Here is a 13786-nt window from a genome sequence, read left to right as displayed (position 1 = left end):
CCAGTTGGTGTCACATAGGTGTATAAAGTCCAGCTGTGGTTGCTCACTCAAGAGTTAAGTTTGTTTTTAAATAATGTACACAGCATTGACATTACTTACCAAGTAGTGAAATAAATACTGCACACGCTTTTGTTTCCTGGTCCTAAGAGCTATTTTTAGCTACCTTTATAAATAATAATTTATCTAAAACAGACTTACTTCCTCTCGGGTTTTAAAGATAATTCTTCCAACATATCCTTCTTCTGGGAACCAACTGTTCAAAAGCTGCACTAACCCTTCTTCAGGACCAATCACTCTCTGGAATGGTGGTTTCCTGCATTCACTCTTTTCTTTAGATATAAAACTCTTCTCTTCCATCAGAAAATAGTCTGCAGCGCATGACTTGGTGCCTTTTATGGTAGCCAAGAGCTAAGACAGACAACACACAACAATTAGAATGCTAAATATAAACACTGCATAATTAGTAGTTATAAATGAGAATGAATAAGGAAGCTTTAAGAATCAGTAACTATTCTGACAGTGCAGGCAGGATTTCTGATGTGCTATTTATTATTCAGATATTTCACTCCGGGGTAATGTCCTGTTCTCTTTAGCCCAGCCAAGCAGTTCAACTATTCCAGACAAGGCAGTACTATTTAAGCTTATTTCGGTCCTTTTTGGCTGGCCAGAAAATTTATTCATAATCCCAGGACAGTACAGTCTTTTCCCACTGCTAGAATAACAATCCCTGCTGAGTTAACTGGTTTTTCTACTCATGAACTTAGCCCTCTAACTTTTACTCTCTCTTCCTACAGTGCTTCAGTTCAAAGAATTGTGCAGGAATGTTTGCCCTTGTTGTAAGGAGAACCCACTGCCCCCATCAACTAGAGAGATTGTTCTTCTCATCTGCATATGCCCAAATATTAAAATACTAAGAGGGAATATGTTCTAAGATTATAAACCCATTCTCTGAAGCCAAGATTGGGAAAATTCCACTGATTATACTCTGTGTTTGCAATGTAATTAATTCCACAGCAATGCATTTCTAACCACCCCTTGCTGTGATGAATGAACTACAAGGACCCTGTGTGTGAGAAGTGCAGGGAGACAGAAGTCCAGAACGATGTTAGTGTGGATTCTTGCAATGAAGAGTCTGCAATTCAGCAGGAAGCTCACCTGATGGAGCAGCTGTGCAGCCGTGGTCCCTGCACTTACATTGAAAACAGTGAAAGGCTCCGGGCCTGGAATTCCATGAACTGTCACTTTGTAAGTCACAGGAGCTTTCCGTTCTCCCAGGCTAAACAACTGTTCAGACAACATTCAACAGGTTACTGGATGTTTTCACACAGGCATGTTATTTCTAGGTTGCTTAACAGAAACTGTACAAACAAGTTGTAAGGGCCTTGACAAAGAAAAGCTGTTCAGTTAATACATGGCTCTTTCTTACACTATGGATTGAGGCATTTAAAAACCCCCAACAAACCCTCCAAAAACCTCCATCCTACCTTGAAGCTGAAGAGAAAAGGGAATTTTTCCAGTGGGAATATATAAACTGCCACTGGACGAAGGGCCAACCTCCATCACTCATTCCCCACGCTAGCTGAGCTCAGATATTTGGATTCAGCACACAGATTACTGGATGAAAAGGTATTGCCTTGTTTTAACCTCCAAACAACTTGTTCTTCCTTTCTGCCCCAGTAATTCACCAAGATACAAGTTTGGTATGTATTCACAGGAGGTAATATCTGCAACACATCTGCTGCACACATGGGAGCTCAGGAAGTTTTATGACACTTTAGGAGTCAGTAAGATGATAAAATACATGTTTACAGTTGCCAAAACACAAGTAACTCAGGTAATCTAACAGTAAGGGCTTTTAAACAAAAATCACATCCATCTATGCATGCATACATACGTATTTTTAGATATACAAATACCTGTATGTATGTATACATATGTGCACATACATACATAAATCTGTATGTATGTACAGAACCACAGAGTTCATCTTTTCTTGTAACAGAAATCAATTTTACTCTCATTATTTCAAAGTTGTTGGTAATTCGCATCTTTCTTTTTTTGGTCTCAAATGCTTTGCTTACAATTCATGGACAAAGGAATGCACGAAGCAGCACTGAACCTCACTGCTCATCCACACTCCCCCAGTCAGGAGTGTATTTCTTGTTCTATACCTAAATACAGCAGAGAAGCCAGACTTTGGAAAGATTTACCTTCCCACCGTTTAAGCCAGGTGGGATAACCTTAATTCCACCAAAGCCAAGAAAACGATAGTCATCAGGGTATGTCTGAAGAATGTGCAGGTTTGAGGGCTAACATCTTTGAACACTCTGGCTCTAGAGATCTTCACATCATAGTAGTTACTAAACTAAGAATACAGGTAATTCACACACACAAACAAAAGTTAAATTACCATAGATGCAGGCAGATTGTTTCCAGAGGGACTTTCTTCCATTCTCCGACTGTTTATGAACAAACTGGAAATTTCCAATGTTTCATTGTGTAGGTTATGGAGCTGGACATGTCTGTAGCCTAAAGAGGAAAAATCCTTCTGTATAAATACTTTGCCACATCCTAGGACACAAGTCTCGTAACTGGAAAACTCAAATTTGCTGTATTTATAGCTACACTTTGCGACATGGGTAGGATTTAAAGCGCTGTAATAACACTGTGTTCACACTCTGTACAACAGTGTGACACCAATCCTGCTGCCAAGTGGCTCATAGAGCAACCTATGTTTTGCTGTAACATTCAGTATAGTTATACATTAAAATATCTAAATGAATGATTTCTAAATATCAGAACATGAATGAAGCAAGGTCAAATTCTTACTGGAAAATGCATGTCTATGGCCAGATCTCCACATATACCAACCCAGATAATTGTGTGGTGTTACAGTGGCACAAAGCAAATGTAGAAGAGCTACTGGCAACATGGAAACTCCCACCCCCAGGTGTCACACAATTAGTGATGTTTCCTCATCTCTCTCTCACTTTTTTCCACCCTTCCTTCAACTCCTCTCCAGCCATGGCTGCGAGAAGTGCAATTCCCCTCTGCCCAGTGATCAGCTGTTACAGCAGTTTCTTGGGCAAAGAGCAAGGCAGAAGTGGAACCACTCCAAGCCTCCTAAGGGAGCAGCCAGTCTCCTGGTGAACATAATCTCAGGAGCACCCCCAGAATTGGAGCAGGTGTGTACAACACGCCCCTGCCTCCACAAAAGCACAGGATCAGACTTTTTACAAGTCACTGGGGCCAGCTCCCAGGAAGCCTTAGATCAGCCCTGTACTGCCAGGCCATGGTATGCTGTCTGGCGTTTGTTCCCTGTCTCCTCTAGAAAAATGCAATCAGCTGATTAAAAATTTCCCTCTGGAAGGACCCAGCCCAGGAATCTGCTGGACCATTTTGGTACAGGGTGCCACCAGGAACTACACTGTACCTCTCTTCAGCGCTTTTAGGGGAATGATTCTCTGAGCTGTAACAGCTGAGCTGTTGTTTTCAACAACCGCAAACCGCAGAAAGACCAAATCTTCAAAGTGAACCCGGAAAAGGAACTGCTCGTTCCACATGGGGTTCAGAGTGTTGCGGTGGATGGGCTTCGTGCGGAAGTGGCAGCTGTCCAGGGGCATCCCCAGCACGTCGATCTCGATACAGGGGCTGCCCGTGCTATTGCTGGGGCAAACATTCTGGCCAGACACAATCTGAAGCCGAGGAGGACAGAGAACAATTAGTGCAGTAATCCCTATGCTGTCATGATCCTGAGCTAAATACTGCTCAGCACACCCCTAAGCACAGTTCGTTAACATGCTGATTTAATTACAACACTCACTTTTGTGATTGCCAGGGCAGTAACTTCAGAAGCAGAGCTTCCTCAACCCTCCACCCCCAACACTACTTCTATGGTATCTTTCCCCTGAAAAAATACACTACACATAGTGAGTGTAACTGTTCAAGGCATCTGAACATTAATCCAGAAAGAATGTACCAGTAATGTAGTCAAAAAGGATCACATTTTCTTCTCCATTACTCTGGGGTGATGGCACTGAGTTCTGGCTTGCTTTGGCATACACAACACAAGAATTAAGTGTGCAATTACCACAGCTGGGAGAATTCTGATTCTTACGAATCTCACTTTTCTGGCACATTTCCTGGAAAGGACTAGCTTCTGAGAATACTTTGTTTTTGGCCACAAATCCATGAATTATATATATTATATAACTTACAAAAAATATTTTTTCAAGATTCAGTACAGCTTTCCATAACGGCTTTTTGTGCAGCTTTTCAAGTGTTCACAAATGTGTAAAACATCAAGGCACGTGTAATTTTACACAATTGTGTAGTCCCAAGGAAAATGCTTTCAGAACTAGGTTTCAACAAATACTGTGAAGGAAACATGAAAGTAACTACGGATACAAATCAGCCAACACAATAAAATAAAGACAAATCTTTGTTCCTTCCCTCTCCAATTTCTGTTAGTTAGGCTGACCTTTGGAAGCAACATTTAAAGATTCAATCTTTTCATTTAGAAGGATGACTGTAATGCTGGTTAAAGACTGTAGTAGCAAATTGTCTCTCTGTTTGCCTGTATGAAATTCCCTTTTCATGTACTTACTGTTAAAGAATATATAGCTGGCTCCTTATTATCAAGGTCTCTTTCCAATGGACAAAACTGCTGGTACATTGAACAGTTTTTATCCCACAGAACTGGAGGTTTCAAAACATATCCACAGCCGCCGTTAGCCTCAAACATTGCTGCATTGAGTTGCAGAGGAAGGTCTGTGAAAGTAAGGCAGCCAAAATTGACAGAGAGCAATGATACAATGGAAAAACTGTAACAGTGAAAACAACGTCCTGTTTGAAGTACCTTTCTAAAAATTATTTTAGTTGTGTGCTATTCCTGGTTTTCAGAATTAGCTGTGATTTATGTATCCAATCTATCCAAGTAATTACACAAAACTCTAAGAACAGTTCATTCTTTTCCTTTCCATTGTCTTTAATGAACTGCAGAATGAAAGAGCACTGTAGATGACCTAATGGATCCCCCACTGAAAACGTGAAGGAACACAAGATAGGATAGCCAATAGTCCAAAAATGTTTTGGTCAACATTAAACCAGCATCCAGGCACTTCCAAGTTAAAAATAGTTCAGTACCTTTTTATTCTTGAAATTATCAGAAAGGGATAATAGTTACTCAAATTGGGGGAAAAAAAACAACCTTCAGCAACAGAATAAAAATAAAAATGGAAGGTGTTGCTGTCCAGGCACTTCTGGTTTATCAGGGGACCTGGTGCATTGGCATAAAGCTCCTGGACTCTGGGGTCAAGGCTCTCAAGGACCAGATTGTTGTGGTCTGAACCTGCTTGTGCTGGGTTGCACAGATACAGGTAGATCCCCTCAGGAGAGCAAGGAAAAGTAAACAGGGAAAATACAAATTCATTACTTAAGGCCTCCTAGCACATTTAGAACATTAAAACCTGAGTTTGTGTAGCCTTACCATCTGTTTGGTAGTTAAGAGCCACGAGCTGTACCCCGTGGAGCCAGAAGATCAGTGGGTGGGGATTGGAGGAGTCGATGCGTGTGGCAGCGGGGTAGGTCCTCAGGAGCTGGCAGGTGGTGTGCTGGATCAGCTTCTGGGAATAGCGCCTGCAGAGCCGCTTGGCAGCGTTCTCGTTCAGGGACGAGATGTGATAGCACTTGGGCGTCCTGATAATGGCACTGAGGGAAGCTGGAGAGTTGTAAGGAGAGCAAGGATCTTCCCAGGTCTGCCGCATCGCATCAAAGGGACCTGGAAAATAAACAGTGCCCTCAAGGTACAGCTGCAGGTCCAGAGACTCCAAAAATTCAATGTTTTCTAGTGGGTGTGTGTGTGTGTGCTTTGGTTCCAGTAGAAAAAGGTGATCCTGGAAAATGACACTACTCAGGGCAAGTGTCACAGTCCTTACACAGTAAGAACAATCCATAGGAGGAAACACAACGTTCAAATATTGAAGTAATACCATGATTAGATGTGCTAACAACCACTTTCATAAATAAATACCTAATTAGCATTTGCCTGAATAAAATAAGAGAATAAAATTCCCTTCTTCTCATTTATATATTTTACATGAGGAAGAGAGGCAAGACTGAAAGCCATCTGCTAATTGTCCAAACAAGCAATCTACAGAGACCGCAAAAGTTAGGGGACAGAGGCAGCAAAATATTTATATGCCTTACAATTAGGCACCAGACTTCTTCACTTTTAGGACACTGGCCACAAGAAGGAAATCTTTTCTGTCTGATGCAGTTGTGCCCTTGGGCTGTAAGAAATGCAACCCTCCTTGAGTCAGAAAATGAGTTCAAAATATCTGTTTATGGCAACCACTTCAAAGGCAGGGGATCTGGGTCTTATTTCTGCTCCAGAACCTTTTCTGTACTTTCTTTGTATTTCTTTACATCTGTTCATAGGCAGAAGCACAGTTTCCAGGTTCACAAACTGAATTACCTGCAGAGTCTAATTTGCACAATTACACATTTGGACTTGGCTGAATTTTAGGCCGCTAAGTTCTACTTCAGACAATAAAAATTCTTTTCTGGACCAGCCCAACAGTCCTGGCTTCCATTTGTACTTTGAAAACACTCACTTAGATCTTTTAAAATACGAACTTCAAGATACATCACTTAAAATGTACATTAGTTTTGAACTGTTTATGAATTAGGGTCATCATATTTCTGACCAAGTAATGCTAGTATTCTGCACTCAACACTTCAGTTGTAATAGTGGTACTGTAATAGCTGCCGTGCTAACGAGAAACCATTCCAAAGTTTAACGTCTTACACATTGCAAAGCATTTGATCTTTAACAACTTGGTACGGTACATGTGTTGCATTACAGAGTCATTCCATGTGACTGGTGAAAGAAGATGCTAACTTTACCTTTTCCAGATGCTTTGGCAAGAGCAGCTGACTCCCCAGGGCTCAGCCTGCCAGGATTGTTGCCAAAAATGGACTTCCTGCTTTTTCTTTCTTTTCCTCTGTTAGAGCCAGATGGGTTTAGAGTTGACAAGCCTGTTCCCATAAATGTAAAATAAATGAGCCAAAAACATGACCAAGAGGGCATGACATTTTCCATCGTATTTTACATTATTTTTGAAGGCATGAATACTCTTGTTATATAGTACACAGGACAAGGGTACTATAGTGTATTTTTCCCCATAATTTAATTTTAATATCTTTACATATATACACACTTTTATATATGTATATATTATGTATGGTTTTATATGTAATATATATATGTATGTATTTCTATCATGTATATAGAAACTCATATGAAGCAGTACAATATACAGCTCTCTCTCTGTGGTATAATTTTTTCTCCATTTTACTTTTTGGCTTGAGGAAGGTGGCTTTCTGTCAAATTACTGAATTGTCCAAATTGATACTAAAAAAATACAGTCCCAATGTATTCATCCTAGGAATAATTTAAAAAAATAAAAATCTTTTCTACAGAAGCAATAAATCTGTACAGTAGTGAATATCATGGAATTCATCAAGATTACTATATCTATATAATTAAATAAATGTAAGATTATTATTTTAAAACATAATATAACATCATATAACACAACATAACATAACATAACATAACATGACATGACATGATATAATATAATATAATATAGAATGCCCAAATGCTGTTGGTTAAACAGTTTAACTTCAAAATGTTTTCAGAGTCATCTTCTGTGTAGGGAAATACAGTTAGGTGTGCAAAATCCATTACATATTTAATGGCCAATATGTACTAGGAGTGGAGCTGGAAAACTCATGCTATTATTCAAACTTCTTCATTCTAGAAACATAATCATTAAAATCATGACCTGAATCCTGGTGAAGTAAACAGACTTAATCCCACTTAAGGTTAATTTCTTTCTGTTGGCTTGGAGAGAGCGCACAGCAGATCAAAATTAAAGTGCACAGTAATTATTCTGACACCCACAGCAGTGAGGTATGGGATGCTCTCAAAGACCCAAGATGCATTTGTGATATAGAATACAACAAAGCAAATACACTGTATATGCCTAACTGTGACTCCTAAAACGTTCCTCATTAATTCACATCAATTCACACCTGCCTAAAGACACTTCTGGATTTAATACTTATATTTCAAATACAAATATAAATCACAAAGAGGATACATTGGCCTCTTTCTGACTGAGCTGCAAATTTTCAGCTCTCAATCTTTCTGGCATGTGTACATGTACTTACTAAAATTACGCACACAGTTTCAGTGGAACTGCTTGGGTTAGTAACATTTAGAATATACATAAATGTTTTCAGCATTGGAGATTATTGTCTCTTTGGGCCCAAGCATATACATAAACCACAGAAGATGGTAGAAACTGAGATCAAGGAATATGAATTGAACTAGAAGAATGAGGAGTTATGCACTATGTGCTTCCAGCACTATTTAAACCCAGTTTTCAATTGATCAAATGGATTTGGCAAGTAAGATCCAGGTTTCAAAATGCTATTGTGGAGACAGTCACTGAGGAAACAAACTAACCTCATAAATCACCAGAGAGTGCAGTGCAAAGCCCCAGGGCTGACTGAAGCCAGCATGATGGCCACAGGGTACACTGCATCTGGGAGTTTCCTTTCAGTCTTTCCCATGCTTTGCATGTTACACATCTCTTCCCAGAGACAAGCTCAATTTTTCACTCCAATTTAAACCTGACTTTAGAATATAGCTTTACCAATTCATAGAATCATAAATTCACAAAATAATGGACGTTGACAAGGATATAGGAGTCACCTGGTTCAACTCTCTGGTCAAAGTAGGACCAGCTTAGATCCCACCATAATGTACATAAATCCTAATGTACTACCACAGTGACAGAGTAAATGTTTTGTGTTTCCCTACAACCCCTGTGCCATGTTCTTTGAGTTACAGAGTTTAGTGCCCATCTCATGTGTTAGATATAAGCACACTGCTTTACTGCTTCTAGATTTTTAGTCCACAGGACTGAAAGCTTCCCTGCCCTTCTCATTCTCACCATACTAACTAACAGGTTAAACTGTAATTGCCACTTTCTCACCACATCTTTCAGACCAAGAGAAAGTCTGCAGGTTTGAAGACCTTGAAAGAGAATTTACAGCACTTTTATATGTAGGGTTCCCCTTTCTATGTTCACTGTAATTTCTTGAAAAGAAATTAATAAAGGGGCAGATAATCTGATATGATGGAGATGGTGACCAAATTTCATGCTGGTGAGCTCAGGTGACTCCTTGCTCCCTCCACTTGGTTGTGCAAATCCTGCTTTTATGTACTCAGTTTCTCTAGTCATTGTGTAAGAATCTCAGCTCCAAGGCGACGAGCCAAGTGCCAGTAGCAGTGCTCAGGGCTGCTCCACTGCCCTCAGCTTGGGTGAACCCAGAGAACAGACATTCAGCCTCTCAAATAAGGGTGCAGTGACATCTAACACACTGAAATTCAAGTTAAGCAAGGACTGTAAGGTCAAAAAGCACAGAAACAACATGAGCTATGCTGGGTTCCTTGTTACCAGAGGTTTTATAAACAAGAAATGCTATTTTCTCCACATGAAAAATTCTGTTTTGACCAGGGAACACTTAGGGAAGTCTGTGTTACCCAGTAGGTTAGGGAAAGTGAACATAATGGTCCTTGTCCTTTTTTATAGTCACAAATCAGTGATTAGCATTCAGGGATGTAGGCAAGGGTAAACACAGAACAAAAATACATGAAGACATATGGAGAAATAAAGTATTTACACCATTGATCAGACACTGACATGAATTCTGCCCTCTCTATTTCCAAAACTCTTGGATTTTTACTGCACAGGCAGTAGGGCTACATAGTCATGGATCTACCAGCTTTGCTCCCCTCATTTAATGGACAGTACTGGGGCAGGGCACTGCACCATGTCTGTGCCCTCCAGCTGAGCAGAGGAATCCAATCAGTGGCACGGTGGCCATGGAAGTCTACGTTACCTCAGAGGAGGCAGTATTTGTCTCAAAGGAGACAAAGTTTGTTGGAAAAGTAATTTCTACAGTTTCATGTGTTTATCTGCGAAAGTAGATAATTTTCTTAATTGTTCTATTCATGATCTCTTTAAAGCAAGAGGAAGAAATTTGAAAAGGAAGCAGGTATTTCTTTTATAACCAGTATTACATTAAAAATTAAATATTTCGAAGTTTTCTTAGAATATCAGAATTTTTCTGTGTGTCAAAATGCTTGGAACAACCCTAACTATCCCCATTTAATCTTGAATATCTTTCTTTAAAAGAAAATATTTTACTTGAAAGATATCTCATTGCAGATTTCATTAAAAAGAGTATCAGATTTGAATTTTTAGAAGTCATTATTTTTACAAGTGACACCTACAATTCTTAAAGTTATAAAAGATTAGAAAAGAATGTCTGTCCATTTTCCAGCATGTTTATCTTGCCTATTTGACACTATTTTATGTTTGGTTAGCTTCTCTAATCTGATTATAGTTCTATTTGTATAAGATCATGTTTTGGCAGAATTGCTCACTTTTCCACAGAAAACCATTCCACTAAAAAGCAGATTTTTCATTTAAACATTAAACACATCAATAAACAATAAATTCTCAATTTAAAAGTATTTATGTACACAGTATGAGCCAAAATATACCCAGCCTCACATTTCAGTACTGAACAAGTAACTATCAGTGATCTCTTCAGTCACTCCCTCTCCTTTTCTCTGCAAACATTATTCTTCCTACTGTACAGAAGAAGATTCTCCTATTTCCGTAACTGCTTCCATGAAGACTGTGTGAGAGTGTGCAAGCAGCTGCCCTCTCTCACCCCAGGAAAAGTTGCTTTACCCCTGCAAATGGCTCCTCTCCTGTCCACTTGGGAAAGAACAGAAGATGCAGCTGCAGGCAAAGGTGAAACACACTAAACCGAGGTCACTTAAAGGAATGTGACACACTCCTCCTTCAAGGTCTTAAGAGTATTTTCCTTCTTAATTCAGTAGGTCCTTACATGGAAACTCGGAGCTCTTAAGATAAAGCTTTCTGTCATCTGGCATTTGGCAGTGAAGCAGTTGTCTAAGTTGTGAAGACTGGCAAATTTCACTTTTGTAAACATTTTAATATGACAAACAGTATGTATTCACATAATTTATGAACACTACTTCTCAGCCAGGAGCTGTTACTAGGAAGACTACCAAATCATGAAGAACGAACCTCCTCGACTACTTCAAACTAATTCAAAACATAAACATAATGTCTCCAGGAATTAGAAAGCTTAAAGCAATAAAACAGGGCAGTGTACTTACCCGGGAACTTTACAGCTTGACAGTAAATGACAAGATCTGATAGCTCTGGAGCTATTTGTCTGCTTTCCTTCTTATTTTGAGGAAGATAGAATTCTTCACCCAGCTCCATGTCATAAACCTGAGTGACAACACCAAGAACATTTAATAATAGTATTACTGAATGTGGAAGAACTCTTGCATATCTTACTTATGTCTTTGAAATATTTTCTCTCTTTTTTCCTCAATGGTTTCTGTTCTCACCTAACAAATCTCCCTCCCATGCGCAGATTTCTGCATAAATACCTGTTACTGATTCTGCAGTAGTGTGTAAAGGCCTTATTCAGAGTGAGTCCTACAAACATTTAGACAAAACACATCCATGTTGAGAAGAATCTACAATATACTAAACAGCAATACACTGGTTCCTCTTTCAGATGATTTAATAAGAGGTGTTGTGGTTATCTGATATTTTAGTGTGGTATTTTAAACTTATTTTGAAACACAAAGATGCGGAATATTCAGATGAAATCTTCAGTTCCATCAATATCAATGGAATGAAATATCTAAATAAGCTTCTGGATCTAATTTTCAGCCAAGCAGCCTATATATACAATAAATTCTGAGGACTTTTCTTGAACAGTATGGTGAGCATCTATTCTATTTAAGCTATTTTCTCTGCTGTCCTTCCATGCTTTCTATTATTTCTCTTCTCTAAAGTGCATTTGCCATCTAAGTCTCAGTTATCTGAACTGTCCAAATCCTTTGGAACCTGGTTATCTATCAAAGCATAGCTGAGAAGAAGGGGGGAAAAAGCAGAACTACCTTTCCTTTATTATTGTAAGTAGCACAGTCAGCCTTCTTTAGTCGTTTGGCAGTCTCTTCATTATATTCAAACTGCAGTTTATCACTTGATAATTTATTCTCAGGTCGGTCTTCAAGAATATTATCTAAAAATTAATGGGATTTTAATAAATCCAAACAATTTCAAATGAAAACTGAATTTGAATTAACAGTATTTGTGGACAGTGCTGTGAATCTTATATGAATAACCAGATGGTAAAATAATACATTTGCTGGTCAAAGCATCATCCTTGAGTAGTAACCTTCTGTTTAAAAATTTAATGCTTGTATTTAGTTGAGACATTGCACTTCCTTTAAAGCCCATCCTTTTGTGCTCAGATCTTTAAACCCAAACCATCTAATGATTTAAGTTTTCCATCTAAAAACAACTGATACTCCTGAATGACAAAAAAATGCCAAAGTCCAATCACAGTTAACCCCATCAAATATGTACACATTTTGTACAGCAAGTTTTGGCTTTCCTCTGCTTGCTTTCACCATGCACAAGTATTTTTTACATCTATAGAAATACCTCTTCAAAGCTACATATTTTTCAGAGAATAGTATGCCTAATAATGATGTGGTCTTTCTGGACCAAAATACTGCAGTTGTCACAAAAGGAATGGTTCAATTCATTCCTGATATTCCTGATGCTTTGACCATATTCTTTTTATGCATAACAAGTGTCACACATGCAGGTTTCTAACAGTTCCTGAACAGTTAACAATGCCATATAAGAATATCTACTTGCATTTATAATATGAAGTAAAAACTATATATTCACACTGTCACATTGAACAGGCTGAAGATGCAGTGCTGATTTCATGCAGTTAAAATGCTCAACCAAATGGCTTTTACCTTCCTGGCTGTTAGGAGCAGGAGAAGCATTAAGGACATCAGCTACAGGGAAACGAGTCAGAGAGGGAATAAGAGTACAGGGGATTAAGATTTAGAGCCAGAGAAATGAAAAATAAGTGTCAGCTGTAAAACTATTAGCCTTAAGCAAAAAAAAGTATCAGTAAAAAAAAAAACCTGAATCTGTTTTAGAAAGTTTACAGACCATTATTTAGATTAGTTTTAACAAAATATTAACACAATTAAAGACTCCAAAGAATAATCATTGTAATAAAGTAGTATACCATTCTGCAGATTCCTTTGTATACTGGAGGTGTGAATGTTTCTTGCTAGTTTCAGATTTCTCAAACCTTCTCTTAACTAGAACAGTGCTCAAAAGTCACTTACTGCAATTAAGTTTGCAATATTTTCTTGGCAAGTCTGTTAGCAAAGATCTAAGTTTTCACAGCAATTTACTATCTACACTACCTCTACTCTGTTCATCACGAAGAGTATGCTCAAGTAGCCAGTTACGCCAACTTTCAGGCAAAATGCAACTGAAGGCAGCATTGACATCAAACTCATAAATAACACTGCTATTCCACAAGCAGTGTCAAGTCCTGAAATGCATTCATTAATTTTATGACTATTTTTTAAATCCCTAAACACAGAAGAAAGTAATGTAAGTAAGAGACCATCTGGAAAGAAGTCCTGTGCTGCAGGACATGCTCAAGCCTTACATCTTCTCTGAACACGGTACCTAGAACAGGTCCCCACTAGACTTAAGGTTCAGTGAGTGAAGTACTTCACTGATCACTCAGGAGACCATCCCCAGCTGTG

At 38.7% G+C, this 13786-nt stretch overlaps 1 protein-coding gene across 4 annotated transcripts in view; it reads right to left on the bottom strand.

Moving 5' to 3' along the window:
• The window catches only part of PLCE1 (phospholipase C epsilon 1), a 146793-nt gene that overhangs the window by 5203 nt on the left and 127804 nt on the right, over nt 1-13786 (bottom strand). For all 4 annotated transcript variants that reach the window (XM_010410588.4, XM_039553593.1, XM_039553594.1 and 1 more), the window contains 9 exons: nt 12095-12219; nt 11294-11411; nt 6907-7038; nt 5489-5779; nt 4607-4770; nt 3434-3695; nt 2411-2529; nt 1156-1284; nt 199-408 (listed from right to left, as the gene is read on the bottom strand). In XM_010410588.4, coding sequence (XP_010408890.3) covers nt 199-408; nt 1156-1284; nt 2411-2529; nt 3434-3695; nt 4607-4770; nt 5489-5779; nt 6907-7038; nt 11294-11411; nt 12095-12219 — 1550 coding nt within the window. The remainder of the gene's footprint in view (nt 1-198; nt 409-1155; nt 1285-2410; nt 2530-3433; nt 3696-4606; nt 4771-5488; nt 5780-6906; nt 7039-11293; nt 11412-12094; nt 12220-13786) is intronic.

Source organism: Corvus cornix, chromosome 6 (genome assembly GCF_000738735.6).
Source record: "Corvus cornix cornix isolate S_Up_H32 chromosome 6, ASM73873v5, whole genome shotgun sequence".
Taxonomy (NCBI): Eukaryota; Metazoa; Chordata; class Aves; order Passeriformes; family Corvidae; genus Corvus; species Corvus cornix.
The sequence above is the reverse complement of the archived record's forward strand: the minus strand, read 5'-3'. Positions and strand labels throughout refer to the sequence as shown.